This window comes from Vitis vinifera, chromosome 16 (assembly GCF_030704535.1).
Source record: "Vitis vinifera cultivar Pinot Noir 40024 chromosome 16, ASM3070453v1".
Taxonomy (NCBI): Eukaryota; Viridiplantae; Streptophyta; class Magnoliopsida; order Vitales; family Vitaceae; genus Vitis; species Vitis vinifera.
In genome coordinates, this window is record NC_081820.1 from 15,367,335 (window position 1) to 15,383,772 (window position 16,438).

At 34.7% G+C, this 16,438-nt stretch overlaps 3 protein-coding genes across 11 annotated transcripts in view; all 3 read right to left on the bottom strand.

Annotated features, from left to right (window-relative positions):
* Window positions 1-1,031: 1,031 nt before the first annotated feature.
* LOC104878030 (disease resistance protein RGA2) lies at window positions 1,032-3,931 on the bottom strand. The gene is made up of 2 exons (XM_059733673.1): window positions 1,306-3,931; window positions 1,032-1,216 (listed from the first exon to the last, which is right to left on the bottom strand). The coding sequence occupies exon 1, from the start codon at window positions 3,750-3,752 to the stop codon at window positions 1,317-1,319; it is 2,436 nt and encodes an 811-aa protein (XP_059589656.1). The 5' UTR covers window positions 3,753-3,931; the 3' UTR covers window positions 1,032-1,216; window positions 1,306-1,316.
* Window positions 3,932-5,736: 1,805 nt separating this feature from the next.
* On the bottom strand, window positions 5,737-10,022 carry LOC100251812 (uncharacterized). Of its 5 annotated transcripts, none has more exons than XM_059733686.1 (4): window positions 9,721-10,022; window positions 6,558-6,617; window positions 6,154-6,207; window positions 5,737-6,056 (listed from the first exon to the last, which is right to left on the bottom strand). In XM_059733686.1, exons 1-4 carry the CDS (start codon window positions 9,910-9,912, stop codon window positions 5,958-5,960), a joined length of 405 nt encoding a protein of 134 aa, XP_059589669.1. In that variant the 5' UTR covers window positions 9,913-10,022; the 3' UTR covers window positions 5,737-5,957. The 5 variants fall into 5 exon arrangements, with proteins under 5 accessions (XP_059589669.1, XP_059589670.1, XP_010646011.1 ...); XM_059733687.1 differs by having other exon boundaries at window positions 6,149-6,207; window positions 9,721-10,021; XM_010647709.3 differs by having other exon boundaries at window positions 6,154-6,220; window positions 9,721-10,019.
* A 1,239-nt stretch (window positions 10,023-11,261) lies between these two features.
* The window catches only part of LOC100256945 (uncharacterized), a 71,193-nt gene continuing 66,016 nt past the window's right edge, over window positions 11,262-16,438 (bottom strand). For all 5 annotated transcript variants that reach the window (XM_059733774.1, XM_059733772.1, XM_059733773.1 and 2 more), the window contains exons 45-51: window positions 12,996-13,149; window positions 12,694-12,885; window positions 12,502-12,606; window positions 12,255-12,389; window positions 11,852-12,094; window positions 11,673-11,774; window positions 11,262-11,568 (exon numbers count right to left, since the gene is read on the bottom strand). In XM_059733774.1, the coding sequence (XP_059589757.1) occupies window positions 11,431-11,568; window positions 11,673-11,774; window positions 11,852-12,094; window positions 12,255-12,389; window positions 12,502-12,606; window positions 12,694-12,885; window positions 12,996-13,149 (1,069 nt within the window). In that variant the 3' untranslated portion in view covers window positions 11,262-11,430. The remainder of the gene's footprint in view (window positions 11,569-11,672; window positions 11,775-11,851; window positions 12,095-12,254; window positions 12,390-12,501; window positions 12,607-12,693; window positions 12,886-12,995; window positions 13,150-16,438) is intronic.

Below are 16,438 nucleotides of genomic sequence, written 5' to 3' on the forward strand. Positions count from 1 at the left end.
ACATCTTATATCATTTCCATCAATTATGAAAGTTATATGAACCAAATGTTAATTTTTGGCCCCAACTGAGCCCAAAATACAATTCTCCCTTCTTCAATCACGTGCCAATTCGCCTTCCTTACCAACTACCAACCCTCCACATTTAATTTTTTGTGAAATTACTGTGTAGACTAAAATTTGTTTCTTTTTTATTTATTTTTTTAATTTTGAAAATGGGCTTAAAAACTGGCACGAAATGCAGTTTGGGGGATTCTTTTGAACCCACTGTTGCACAAACTGTCACAATTCATCTTCCATTCTTGCTGACTCTGCACATGGACTTGTGAAAAGTATAATTAAATAATTATATTAAAATTATACATAAATAATTAATCAAATTTTAATGAATTTAGTATAGGTTAAAAAAAATAAATAATTGAGATATCATTTGGATACAAATTTTGTTTTAGTATTTATAAAAATAGAAAACATAAATAATTTTTTACATAATATTTTAATTTTTTATAAATATCAAACATATAAATATTAATTTTTTCTCTTGTAAATAAAAAAACAAAGATATTGCATAATTATGTAATATAAAGAAAGAAGATTTATTTTTATTTTTTATTTTTTTAACTTTGATGATTTTTATTTTTTATTTTTCACTTTTGATTTTTGAAAGTACTAAATGAGATGCATAATAGGAGCAACATATGCATCTAATAAGTCAGGGGTTGCAAGTCATGACCCAAAAACTAATAAATAATAAAAATAACTGATTGCTCAAGGAAAATGAAAGCATGCGTGTAACAATTTCCAAACTCAAAGGCTTTAAATTTGTTCAGTTTTTTTTTATAATTATCGAAATTAGACACATAAAGCTTTTATTTATGCCTTTTGAGGTTATGACTGTGGAACAATGAAGCCAAGTCTTGGGCTTTCAAAACCACCTTAAGTAGAAAAGAAAATAAAAAATCAATCACCTCATTTCTTTGGGCTGAACAAGTCCACTTCCATCAATTCAAAACAAACTGATACCAAGTAAAATATTGAAGAGAAGTGGCTTAACCTTTATATTTACGGAAAATAAATAGATTCCAGACTTTTGTTCAATAACACTCCCCCAATTTATGAATAAACTGCTTTTACTTGAAAGGCAAAAAGGAAAAAAGGAAAAAAGAATGTGTCTTGCTCAAATCCATGTCAAGCTTCATCATCACTCTAAGTGGATCTCCTGAAACAGGAATTAGGGAATTGTCAGGACACTATAAAGAATTAAGATATATTAATTAGTTAAATGTTGTGCATGAGAGATTTTTATACCTTGCTTAATTTTATGGTGTTTTGACGCCATCAATATATATCTCTGAGACATGAGAGATTTTATGCCAATCCTCCCCTGTTGTTTTCTTGCATCTTTCAGTCAATTGAGGGCATTCTTCAATCACAAGTCTGTCAAGGGATGTGAGGTTGCGCATCCACTCTGGCAATGCCTCCAACTTTGGTAAATTTCCAAGAAACAAAAATCGTAGATTCCCGAGCCTTGGAACGTGGTCTTCCCCATTTCCATCCAGTGAATTGAGCCTTTCGCAATCGATAATCACGAGATGCTCTAACAAGGGCAGTTGTTTCATGCTAGGTGCCAGAGTCTCCAAACTCCTACAACTTCCAATTTGCAATGACCGAAGGGCAGTGAGGCTTTGCGTCCCTTGAAGCAGAAATTCTAGATTTTCACATCCGAAAATCCTTAAAATACGAAGAGATTCCAGGCGTCCTATCCCTGTCAAAGCCCTCTGTTTCATGGTGATCACTAATTGCCTCAAATTGATGAGGTTCCCAAAATCCTTGGGCAGATTCTCGAATCCCTCACATCCTTGAAGGGAAAACGTTTGCAGATGAAACAACTTGCATACTGAATTTGGAAGTTTCTTTATCCTCTTATTCAGACTGAGGTTGAGAAATCTGAGATGCTTTAGATTATTGATAGAATTTGGCAATGTGTCAAAGTTCGAACCCGTTAAATCTAGCATCTTAATGCATTTGAACCTTGAGATGCAAGCTTTAAGAAATGGTTCACCACGTGATGTCTCCAACACAAAGGGGAAATAAATTGTACGAATGTCGTTAAGCTCACCAACAACTCTTAAGATTTCTTTCTCATCCAAATCATAACTAAATGACACATGGCGAACCATTCTAGAGACAGTTGGGCTTACACAATCTATGAGAGTGCACTCAGTTTGTGATATGAATGATGCAAGATCATGCATCAGATCATGCATTTTAAATGTAAAATAATAATGATGATCTTCAAAGTCTTGAAAGAAGGATCTTGATAACATTTCTTTAATATATCTGTTTCCGATGTCATCCAACTCTTGCTTCTTTTTGGATGGTTCAATGAGCCCTTTTGCGCTCCATATGCAAACCAAACTTTCATTATCAAGCACATAATCCTTGGGAAAAATTGAGCAGTATGCAAAGCAACATTTTAAGTAAGAGGGCAATTGTTCATAACTCAACCTTAAAGCAGGTAAAATATCACCTTCCTTTTGTTCTAATTTCCATATGTCATTATCTCTCACATCTAACCAATCCCTTGGCTCAAATTTTGAGAAAAGTAGGCTCCCCAAAGTCCTTGCCGCCAAAGGAACTCCATTGCACTTCTTTACAATGTCGTCCCCAATTTTTACAAGGTTTGGATGTTGTTTCTCTTGCCCTTCATTAAATGCCCATTTTAGAAACACAGACAGACAATCGACATGGGGAAGACCCTCTAAAATATATGCTTGAACAGTGCCCATGATCGAAGCCACTGGATGACCCCGCGTTGTTACAACAATTTTATTGCCCTTTGCACCATTCATTAACAAAGTTTTGAGTTCAATCCATTTTTGGCAATCCTCATTCCACATATCATCCAAGACGAGAAAAAAATTTTCATTTCCTAGAGTAGTACGAAGAACAGTTTGTGATTGCTCCAGATTCAATTCATTATACTTTAACAAACCAGTACCACTCCCCCCTTCCACAGTAGTTTTGATTGAATTAATAATATCTATAATCACCATTTTCATATCAAAGTCATTGGAGACACAAACCCATATTCTTTTCTTAAAATGCCCAACTACCCACGGATCATTATACACTAGTTTAGCAAGAGTAGTCTTTCCAAGACCTCCAAGACCAACTATGGGAATGACTGAAATACTCTCAGCATCATCACTTGAATTCATCAAAAGCTCTAAAACTTTTTCTTTATCCTTATCTCTTCCGATAACATCGGAAGCAAGCACAAAGTGGGTGGTCTCCCTGTACACCAGAGGAGCCCTCTCCATACAAGTCTGTAGATTGAATTGAGCCCTATCTGCTGCAATGCCATCCAACCTCTCCCTCACCTCCTTGATCCTATGGCCCATTTTAAAGCTAAATGGAAGCGGATTTGAAGATGAAAAGAAGCCAAGTACCTTTGTTTTAAGGCTGCCATGACTCACCACTTGGCGCTGCAAAGCTTGGTACTGAAATTCATCGAGCACATCTTCCACATCATAGCACACATGCTTGAGCTTTCCCAACCAATCACGTAGCTGTCGATCATTCCACTGCTTCTCCTCAGCATCCAGGAGGACGGATTTGATAGTGGTTAAGGTGGCTTCCAGCTTTTGCAGTTCAGTCTTGACGCCCCATGCTAAGCCAATTTCTTGGAGAGCGACAGAGCCGATCTTCCCCACAACGTTTTCTGCAATGCTAAACAAAAACGATTCAGCCATGGTGTTGAAGTTGTTGATGACTGCTCACTGCTCAGCGCTTGCAACTCCCAAGATAAATGAGATGATCAGAAATCGTCTCTGCAAATTTAGAAAATGGTATGGGTTCAATAATTCAAACTGGGCCCTACCACCACCACCCTCTCTTTGATTAGGACTGAGGGGTATCACGCCAAGTTGTCATGCAGTTTGGGTCCACAGCCTTTAAAAGTTAAAACATGCCATGTGCTCCTTCAAAGTCTTCCTCGAATGCCCTGCACCTTCGTAAATGATTCCTTCAAAGCTGTACTTTATATTTTTAAAAATACTTTCAAAATTATAATTTTCAAAGTTAAAACATCACATGGGAAGGTTTTATCAATTAAACCGCAAGAATTTTTATATAGTTGGACCAATTCAAACACATGGTGAACAAACTCTATGTAAATAACCCATTTGGTCCATCTGTTTTCATAAAGAAGTCAAAAATTGAATTCACAGTTACTATAGCGTATGTTGATGACTTGAATACTGTTCATTAAGCTATATTTGAAAAAGGAATTTGGAGTTTTTATTTTTAATTTTTTTTTATATTTTCTTTCCCTCAATTTTTTTGAAAACCAAACATACCCTACCTTCCAATGAAAAGCCATCATTGAAGTCATTGTCAAAACCTAACATCAAAGCATTCAGAGCCGCCCTTATTGAAATCAAACTCGGCCACTCCATATGCGCCTCTCCCTTCCAAAGTCTCATCCACATTTCAAAATCAGCATCAAAACATTAAGAGCCACCCTTATTGGAATCAAACTCGGCCACTCCATATGGGCCTCTCCCTTCCAAAATCTCATCCACATTTCAAAATCAGCATCAAAACATTAAGAGTCACCCTTATTGGAATCAAACTCGGCCACTCCATATGCGCCTCTCCCTTCCAAAGTCTCATCCACATTTCAAAATCAGCATCAAAACATTAAGAGCCACCCTTATTGGAATCAAACTCGGCCACTCCATATGCGCCTCTCCCTTCCAAAGTCTCATCCACATTTCAAAATCAGCATCAAAACATTAAGAGCCACCCTTATTGGAATCAAACTCGGCCACTCCATATGGGCCTCTCCCTTCCAAAGTCTCATCCACATACATTTCATGCAGTTTGGGTCCACAGCCTTTAAAAGTTAAAACATGCTATGTGCTCCCAATAATTCCTTCAGAGTCTTCCTCGAATGCCCTGCACCTTTATAAATGATTCCTTCAAAGCTTTACTTTATGTTTTTAAAAATACTTTCAAAATTATAATTTTCTATATTTTAAAAAGGAAAAAAACAAGCAACATGTATCAAACATCAACTAAATTTAAGCTTTTATCTCCTCATTGGCTATTTGGAGCTTCAAATGAATGCTTTAGGCTCTGTTTGGTTCCCGGAAAATACGAGAGAAAGAAAATGGAAAGGAAAAATGGAAGGAAAGAAAAAGGTAAGGAAAGGAATATAATTTTTTTCACTTGTTTGGTTATCTATGGAAAATTCAAGGGAAAAAAAAAGAATTTATTTTCTTTTGTTTGGTTAACCACAAAAAAAAAAGTTAAGGAAAAATGGAAGGAAAATAAAATCAACAATTTATCTTAAATGGTTATCAATTTGTTAAATAATAAAATAAATTAATCCAATAAAAAAACTATTGAAAAACGTAAATTTTTCGACATAAAACATTACTTATAAAAAGTCTCTGCTATTATTTTTTATTAATAATTATAAAATTTGTGTATAAAATTTTTCTCATGTAATACAAATAAAACATACGAGTAATAACTATTTTTTATTTTCAAGAAAACATTTATAACTAATAAAAAGCTCTTAAAAAATTCAAAAGGATTTTCGGAATCAAAATTTAAAAATAAAATATGTTCATATAATGTAAAAATCAATTTTAAAATGGAGTGTGATGATATAAACTAACATATTTACTAATAATAATAATAATAATAATAATAATAATAATAATTTCATTTAATCATAAGGCTTGAGGATATATTATTATATGCTTCATTGTGTTTAATATTTGATGTGACATATTTAACAGAGCACTGTACAAGCAAATAAAAAGAACAGAAGACTATAGAACTCTTAAGACGAGACCCAACTGTTTCATTTGGCTCTTGGGACAAGCACCATTATTCAACTTCTCAGCCAATCAATCAAATCCATCCTCTTTGCAATGGGAAGATCATCATGAGAACACTTCGAAGGTCTTGGCTTGGAGGATGATCTGCCTCAGGGCACCAATGGGAGCTAAAATCATCAATATCACTCCCAGAATTATACAGATCTGGAATGCACAAATTCAAACGAGAGCCTGTTAGTCTTTCTCAACTTGGCCTGCTAAATATGAAAAGAAAGAGAAAAGAAGAAGAGAGAGGCCAAGCCAAAAGATGCAGTGTGGAGTTGAGTTGCAGCCCATCTTCTAAGTCTTTGCCACTCTTCATTATAAGTCTACATGATAGCAAAGTAAGAGGAATGATTTAGTAAAGTCATTATTCAGTCTTGAAATGTGATAGTTAAATTAATTTAATCTAAGATTGATTATGACTATTTATGATAGTTAAATTAATGACAAGTTACCACTTATGGTAAAACAGACCTTACTAGAGTTGAAATGTCTAGTTTAAAGCATGATAACAAAACGAAACTCTTTCCAAGTTCATTATTCAGTCTGAAATTTGCATGATTACTTAAGAATACTTGGTCCTCCACTTGGTTTTGGGATGAATGAAGGAGAGTAGAGCATTAAGAAGAAGATGATGAATGAATGACAAAGAAGTGAACTTACCTGAGATCGTTCAACTGCCAAAGGGTCACTCGGATTTTTATCAAGATGAACTTGCTTTGCCTGCACAAATAATAGAAAAGTAAATTAGGTAAAAAGAAATGGAAAACCCATACACTATTTTAGTTCAAATGAATCTCTATTTTAGTTCAAATGCAACAAAAAAAAAAAAAACTATGTTAGGAAGCAATCCCAAACATGGCCTTGATTTTTGGTGTTTATTTTGTTTCTATCTCTTTTGTATTTCTGGTAGATAAACTGAATGGGCCTTAATTTTTATAGAACCAACCTTTGATTCTGCAAAAATAATTTCATTTACAACTGAGGAAGATGATTCATATGATCAAATCAAAAAATTAATCATATTTTCACACAAAACTTTCGAAAAACAAAAGTGAACATAGAGCAGCCTAATTCCAGTGTCCTTTCGAACAGAGGAAATGTGAAGAAATGGTAGGACCCAAGTGGGGTGTATGATTGGAAAGTAAGGGAGACACCACATGGCTCAGCATTTCAAGCTAAGCTTGTACTGGTCAGGTTCAATATTGGCCCCATGTGGTTGTTCTTATGAAGCTGCTCTGTTGCATCCAAGTAAGCACATGTTAATTTTGCAAAGATAGTATCCTGAACCACCAAGAAGATGTAGAACTGAGACTAAGACTGGGATAGTATGTATACGTATGGGACATGAGGATTACTAGTAACTTAATCAACTAACAAGGTTGCCTTATGGTTTTGGTCACCTTACATATTACTAGTAAATATTTTTTTGATTTTTTTTTATAAAGCTTCTTTATACTTATGTCTTTCATTTTCTTTAAATGCTGCTTAAACTCCACCATAAAGAACAATTTTTTTTTAAAAAGTTCTCAAAGAATAGTTCTCAAAATTTGAAATGTTCTCAATTTATTTTTTATATTTAAAAAAAATAATTTTAAAATAAAATAACTGAGAATAAAATGTATTTTTAGAAAATATCATATTTTTTGTGATAAGTTCTCAAAATCTGATTTTTATAAATAAAAAAAATATCAATTCTTCAAGTGTAGAAGCAGACAAAACAGATGAATAGGTACCCGATTAAAGATAATAAAAACCCAAAATTCTAATATCATGCTAGACTAGAAAGATAAAAAAAACAACAGAAGACACTAAAAATCAGAGCTCTTATACTATGTTAAACCATGACAAATAATATTACTCATCCTAAATGCTTAACTTAGTATTGTAAAACATGTTAGTATTTTCAAACTTGAAGGGGGATGCTAAGATTGCTTTTTCACTTCTTTACCTAAAGTTAATATTTTGTTATCCCTATAAACTTGAAGCTGATCCTAAGCATGCTTTAAGAGATATCCTAAGCATGTTTGCAGAATCAACCATGTTGTGTCCAGAACCAAAAGGAATTTAGTTATTACTCAATATCTGAATTCTACCAATATTAAGGAAAGCAGAAGCAATCAACTGTAATAGCATTAAGAGAAGAGTATTTCATTGCAGGAAACAGCATTAATTTTTCCACAGCTTTTTCTAGTTTCATTTTTCCTTTTCCTATTTATGCTTATCTTCACTCTGTATTTCTTCCTTCATCATGAAGTTACTTACTAGTTGTCCTTGTAATTGTCGGTGCTAAATTCTTAACTGTTTGTTAAATTCTGTAGATTTCCCATCCTATTTTTCATTGAGATTGATAAACATCTAACAGATGAATCACACAAATTTTCTTTCCAATTCTAGAAAAATCCCATGTTTGTATTTGAATCTTTTCAGTTAAAATTCAGATTTAATTCCTTCGAGCATGCCTAATGCCTAATGCTGAGTGTATGACCAGGTAAGAGAGCCCTTTTACATATAAGAACTCATACTAAACCAATCCTTTGAGGATATAGAATAATAAAATAAAATTCCAATCTCATTGCCCAATAGGGCCAATACTAACATGGTTCTATCAATAAGAATCTTTACATGGGAAAATATGCATATTCAAAATTACCATGAGATATATTCAAATATGAATCTAAAGAGAAATGTGAGATATATTCACGTTTCTCTGTTGGGGAATATAATTAATGAGAAATGTGGGTTCATTTGGTTTGGTTTGGCTTTCATCCCTGCACAGTATATAAGTTTGATTCATAAGCAAATGCCTATAGCTGTGTCCGAGGCAGACCATTAGCTGACTTGGGTCTACTGTTTTCTCAATTCTCAAGCAACAGACAAAATGACTGAAATATGAAATTTCTGGGTTCAATCAATTTAAACTGATCAGTCCCCTTTGTCAAACATTAATTTAGGAAAATTGCATCTTTACCACCCTCTCTCACTACCTACTTGTATGAAAGGTAATAACATGATCCGCATATGGATCAAAATGTGACAAATCATAACTTGGAGGAAAAGTAAGTGATATGAGCAACATTCTCCACTAACTGTATTTACAAATTGGAGGCCACAAGTATCTGGTATTCATCTTTAATGTAAATTTTTTTGGGTATTCATTTTACAAAGCTCATAATTGATCAAATGTGATTTACCCTCATCTCCCCTTAGTTGAATATCAAGTTGGTCAGTTGTTAAAAGTTCTCGTCAAGTCCCATTCTAACTCATTTCAGATCAACTTCACAATTGACAAGTATTACAACAATGGAGACGTAAAAACCTAGTAAGACACCCATAATACTAACGAGTTATTAATTGCACCAGAATATGTCAGCCATTTGAAACCTGAGTATTCCAGTTCCCATTTGAAAACACAACCCCAATCACAATCCCCACTTCCCATTTGAAAACACAACCCCAATCACAACCTAGAGAGTCATAATGATCATAGCCTACCAATTGATGCTTATTGTACAACTTAAGTTCTGTAACTACACTCATAATGTAAGCAAATCAAGAAATACAGAGAGTCATTTAGGAATCCCTTGGAATGATATCAATTGAGGTGATTTAAGAAACGGTGTAACATTTAGCAGAATATCAAGGGTAAAAATCATATCAAATCTAGAAAACAACAAACCAGAAAAGTTTAGAAAAATTCTGGCGAAATTTAAGAAACGGGAAAGGCGAAAACAACCTAGAAACCCAAACAGAGAACCCAAGAGAGAACGATTACCTTGGGTTCCGGGTTTTCACAAGATGAGATGGATTGGAGTTCAATTCATACCTGATCTGAAGATATGGATCCGAATACATTCACTGGATTTGAAGAATCCATTTCATCAATGAGAACTTGATTTGAAGAGCGCACTTCATCCATGGGAACTCGGGTGCCTGAAGAGGGTAGGTTTTCGGCCCTGGAAGGTGATCGGAGTGATTGTGGTGGCCGTTGAAAGGGTCGACGACGGTGAGAAGCCATAGCCACCGATGAAGAGGAAAGGAAAGGTGAAGCGGTGAACAGAGCCCCCGATAAAATTTTCCCCCCATTTGCCCTTCTCTTTTTCTCCTATTTTCCTCGTCATTTTTTAAGGAAAATAATAGGGAAAATATTACCATATTTTCTTTAATACTTTCCTTTATATTTTTTTTCCACCTTATTTTCCATGTCATCCAAACTAAAGAAAACTATTTTCCTTTACATTTTTTTTCCTTTCCTTAGCATTTTCCGGGAACCAAACACAGCCTTAGCATTTGTTTTTTCCTTCCATAACTCTTGTGATCACTTTCCCCCGATTCCTCTATCCTCACTTGAACACACATTAATGCTCTAAAAAAAAAAAAAAAAAGATTTAGCATGTATTCAAGTTAAAACGATATGATTAACACTCAAAATAGTGATAAAATCCATATTTTTAAAGTAAAAAAATAATTTTTCATCATCCATATGCATCAATTTATCAAGTGAAAAAAAATCATGCTAAAGATATTTAGGTCTTATTTGGTAATTGTTTTCGAAAATGTTAGAACATTGAGTCTTATTTATATGTAGACAATTTTGTTTCAATTTATGTTTGATCAAAGCTTTTTTAGATAGTAACTTGCTCTCAATGAATGATCTCTTTAAACTGTGCTAATTGATTAATAAGAGCTCAATTAGACTAATTAATCAATTATTATCCTTGGACTTAAGTTCGCTCAAGTCACTTAAGCCAAAGGGAAGTCTATAAATACGATCTTTACTCTTACATTCACTATTCCCTCTCATATATTCCAAAGAGAGAATCATAGCCTCCACCCTCCCATATTTCCACCATTTGAGTGCCAAGTTTCAAGGACAAATCATGAAGTAGAATATCACTGAGTTTTCAAGACCATCTACGGATTTGCAACAATCTTCACCAATAGGAGTTGATCAACGACATCTTGATCTTGGTAGGCACACTAAACCTGTAATCTAGATCCAAAAAATTGATACTAGTAAGAATTTTTTATATACGGCTAAATTTTTGCCCTATCACAACTCAACTACATAAAACAACCAATGGTTGATCAATTACTTCAACAAAATTAAACCCTCAGACATTTCGACCATCTTAATGAAAATCACAGAAAAAAGAATGAAAGTGAAAAAGAATCCAAAAATGTATGAAAAAAATTACTATTTTCCCCTTTTTTGTTGGAGGGAGGGGGGACAAATTTGCTTAAACTCATTACAGCCACTTTTTTTTTTTTTTTTTTTTCCTTTTCAACAACCCTTGCAAGTATATATACCTTTAATATGGTCATAATCTGAACCGAAAGTTCTGTTGCACAGTAGTCATTGCCAAATTAGTTAAATTTCCTTCAGACATATTATATAGTCAGCTAAGATGTTTCCCATAAAAAAGTACATAAACATCACAAGATACAGAAACAGCACAAGATAGAAACCATAATTACATCTATGGACATTATCAGTAATAAAATTACGCTAGTTATTTACAAATGAGAGAAACAGTCAGTGCATGTTGTCGGAGACCATGGAATCATCTACAGGTTTGGGTCCACCGCAAGATCGAGAAACCGATTCAAACAGTTTCTCAATCTCCGGCGCACACCTTGTGAAAGTCCTGCTCCAGAAGTTGTATCTTGAATTCTGCTAACACAAAAAGGAGAGAAATTCATTAACTATTTTTAGAGAAGAAACGTGTGTAACCAACCAGATAGAAAGAAGAAAAAAAGAATCATCAAATTAATTACCTTGATGAGCTCGATAAAAGTGATGAGAAGGCCCCATGGGTGGGGTCTATTTACAATCAGACGTTCCAGCAAAACTCTTGTAATTTGCTCCTGGATGATTTCCTGCACCATCAGAGGTTGAGACTATAAGAAGGTGATCATGTCCCGTGGGAGGGTGTTGAAAGTCGGGGGAGTCTCACCTGGCTTGCCTCAACAAACAAGTAGAGAAGAACAAAGGAGAAAAAATGTGTGTGGTTGTTGGGATAGCGCAGCTGATTTGCAATGGCATTAAGGAAGAGGTAACGCCCTTCTGTATCAAGCTCCGCAATCAGAGTCTGGAAGATGTCCATGGCAGAACCCATCAAATACAACTCCAGCGGACCATTGTGGGCCATCTGCTGTGCAAGTGGAGGCGAGCTTTTTGTTTGTAATTGCTGGATGGTCTGCAATACATACATCCACTTGGAGATTAATAAACCAAAGAGATTATCTCAATAATACAAAGAGAACCAACGGTTTGTTACTTAACCAAAACTTACAAGGTGAGAGAGAAATAAAAAAAATAAAAAATAAAAAAGGGAGGGGGAGCAGGGAGCACATTACCTGCATTCCCACATAAAGGACAAGGGAGTTCATCAAGGGCACATTGTACCGGGTCCCAGCTTGTGCTGCCTCATTTTGGGGCAGAAGCAATCTCTGCTTTAGATCGGGCAAGAATGAAGATCCCTGATGCCTTGTCTACAAAATAAAGCCAAGGATTATATTATACTATGAATAAGAAAAGGAAAGAGAAATTGCAATTTTCTCAAGTCAGTTTGACAAGCATTTATTCAATGAGCAAATCCAGTACCTTGAGATACTCATCTACATCTGACTTCATCTGCTTTGATTTAAGAGCAGCATCCACCTCTGAGAATATGCGTGGGGATTGATTGATCTCTGCTAACAAATCAATCTGAAACGGAAAGTTCCGAAGTACACCATTAAAGACAAAAATAAATTACATAGCTAAGATTTTAATGAGAAAAAAAATGATCAACACCTTTAAGTTGGGAGTAGAAGGATCAGGCAGCCTCATATTACGTGGGAATGCACTGAGGATGACATTTCGCATCTGGATGCAGCTTGAAGGAATCACATCACAGAAGCTGAAATGATAATCACACAGGAACTCCGGGAAATCATGGAGCAGCACAAGCAGTACCCTTAGAGTGCCTTTATATAGAAAAAGTATCTGTAAAAAAATTGAAACAAACAATTAAGGATAGAAAAGCCAGCAAATAATATATTCTCTGAAATATTTAAAAGACAAATAATTAAACCCAATAAGCTGAAGAAGCAAACCGGCTCTGCCATTTCAGCATTCCTTAGATATGGCTCCATGAATTTGAACAGGTCCACAAGCAAGCGTTGAACATAAAGCCAACCTTTTGGAGGGTTTACTGTAAGCAGCTTAGGCATAAAACTCCTGTGGCTCACTAGCTCAAGCCATGCAAAGCTGCAAAAGTTTCAACAAGTTACTACTAACAAAAGCAAAAAGTATATGATATCAGCTCATCAGAGTTTTGAGTACTCCAACAGCAGAGTCTGACACCATCTTGACCAATTTACACCGTAAAATGCAACAAACTGGGGAGCAATACTGATGCTTTCCAGAAGAGCACCAGAAAGAGAACTCATATTAAGAGGAACAACATGCACTTTCACTAAAGGTTTCCACTGTACCGCATTTTAGTGCTTGCTAGCAGGGTTTAAAAAGGAGGTGCGGATTATGCAATCAAGCTCGATTAACAAACACATCCCTGAAGTTCAAAATATATGCTAGGAGTCCTATCCTAGAGATGTGTTCATTTTATAAATGCCCAGTCACAATTCACAAATACAAACTTGACAAGCTGGAACCCGATCTTTTATGGGAAATGAGATCCCACTGAAATTTTAAACTAAATTTCTTCCAACATTTCTCTGATTAAAACCAAAGGACTTCCATCATCTACAACTGTGGCACTCAGGCACTACCACATGCTATAGTTAAGACTCATGACCAATGGTTTAAAAGGCCAAAGCCAGCATTGATACATTTCATCTAAATGAGGTCAGATGTAATCCTCAATTTAAAACACACACACTTGACAAGCTGGAACCTGATCTTTTATGGAAATGAGATCCCACTGAAATTTTAAATTAAATTCCTTCCAACATTTCTCTGATTAAAAGCAAGGGACTTCCAGCATCTACAACTGCAGCATTCAGGCACTACTACCACATGCTATAGATAAAACTCATGACCAATGGTCTAAAAGGCCAAAGCCAGCATTGAAACGTAAATGAGGCAAGGTGTAATCCTCAATTAGAACACACACACAAAAAAGAACATTAAATATAAGACTCATGACCAAATTTTTCAAAGGCTGAAGGTAGCCTTGTGCATTTTGCTCAAATGAGGTGTCAGGTTTTAAAACACATAATGGCTCTTGAGGCTTGCCTCAAGGCAAGGCTTTGTACTTTATCCTTGAGACTATAGCCTCAGTAAGGAATTAAGGATTAAGCCTCACCTTATTAAGGGTTAGGATCTTAAGGCTAGACCTCGAGGCAATTAAGTATTAAAGATTAAGTCTCAAATATTCAAAGGGTTTAATTGGTTTAGGGTTTTTCTAGGCTTTTGGTATATATTTTATAAAAGGTTTAACCCTCAATATTCAATGGTTTTAGTAGGTGTGGTGCTTTTGTGGGGTTTATGGATTTAAGTATAGTTTTTTACGAGTTTAGGTTTAAGTATAGCTTTTTATAAGTTTTATCTTGGTTCCAAAGCTAGGGCTAGGGGTGTAACTTGGGTGGGGCCTCAACAATCATTTCTAATACTCAGGTTAGTTTTGGATTAAAGTTTTTCAACTCGAACTCAATTCAAATCAGGTGCTGGCCAAGATTGGAATAACCTGAGCCTAACCAGAATTTGATTTAGCATTTCTATAGTTTATTTAATTTTCTTTTTTAAATATTTAAGGAAAAATATTATATTACAATTATATCATATACTCTTCATTATTCTAGAAAGATTTATAACTTTATTTTTACTTTTTTATTAAGGTTAATTTTATTTACACTCCTTGAGGTTCAATGCAAATTACATTAAGCCACCATTTGTTTCAAATTTCATCAGCTAGCACCCTAATAGATATATTTCATACATAAGATTAATTTTTAGATAATAGTTTTTTTTTATAAGTAAACACGGAATATATTAACACAAGGCAAAAAAGCCACATAGCATACAGAGAGTATACAAAGCGGCAAAGGTCTCACAACCAAAAAGAGACAAAAAACACACCAACCCTCAAATGGAGGCTAACCACTCCAAAAAGCTCCACTATACAATTTTGCCCAGCCCCACACATTACAAACAAAAGAATTTTTAAGTTTCTGGATAGCTAACTCCACTTTGTCACATATACTATTTAAATTTTGGTATATAGAATGAATACATACATACATACTTTGAATCATACTACCCAATCAATCCAACCAATTTAAATCTAATCCGACAAACCCAAACTTAGAAAAATGATGTTGAATTGGGCTTGGATTGAATACCTCGGGTTAGAAGTCGAATCAGGTTAGGCTCAGATTGATTATTTCTTAATTCAAGTTAGACTTGGGTTAACCACCAACCTACCTAAGCTGCAACCGTAGTTAGGGCTAGATCTTTTACAAAATAAGACTTTAGTTGGCTTTAGATTAACCCTTTAAATGAAAAAACAAAAAGAAATTGAGAATAAGAAAACAAGAAGTTATTGGCTACTGCAATAGTTGAGTTCATTTATAATCATTATCTTATTATTGATAGCTTAAAAAGAATTGTTGCAATTTATGGATGTAAAACAAGAATGGGGGGATAATATATCAATTGGATATAATTATAATGCCTTGGAGGAGTTGAAAATTATATGATGAAGTCATGAGAAAGAGGTGGATTTAGAAGAAAGACAGAGGAACTAAATTAGAAATTATTGACAATGACACAGTTTTGATGAAGTTATCACGAATTTTATGGATTATTCAATTTTCACATGATTTTATTTAAAACTTTTCTATTTTTTCTTTACCCTTTTATTATTTATTTTGAGGCTTATACTTTGTTACACCTCAAGGCTTATGTTGGACAAAACACCTCAAACTATCAATAGCTTTTAAAAGTATTGAAAACACCACAGGTAGCCTTTAGACATTTGTTCTAAATGAGGTAAGGCAATTCTGGACTTAAAAACGCACATACACACACACATAAAAATATCATCATAAGAAAACGATAAAATTCTGGATAAGAATTAATTATTTGGCTTCATTTTCAATAGTTCTAATTTAGTTCCTCTCTCTTCTACGGTCCAACTCTTTCATGGCTCCAACAATATTCCTCAACATAACCATCAATTTCACTAGTAAGATACCCTGAGAAATCAACAGCAGATCAAATTGCCTTATATCCCTTGTGTCCACCCATCAATGCCAATTTTCAGCCCTTACAGGTTAAGCTCTCCTCCATAGGCCAAAACTTAAGATCCAAATGCTATCGATCTTGCCCTCCAACAACTCTCTAATTCTTCTTCTCTGAACACCCCCCCTCCCAAAACCCCTCTTTGTCTAAATGGAAGGCAACCAAGGACTTACTTTTTCAAATGTTTAACCCAAGCCCGCAAAAAAGCCTAAAAACCATTAAAACCTAATCTATTTCTGAGGCTAACACCTCAACAGCCTTGAAGCTTAATCAATGCTAATTCATGGCAAAGGCC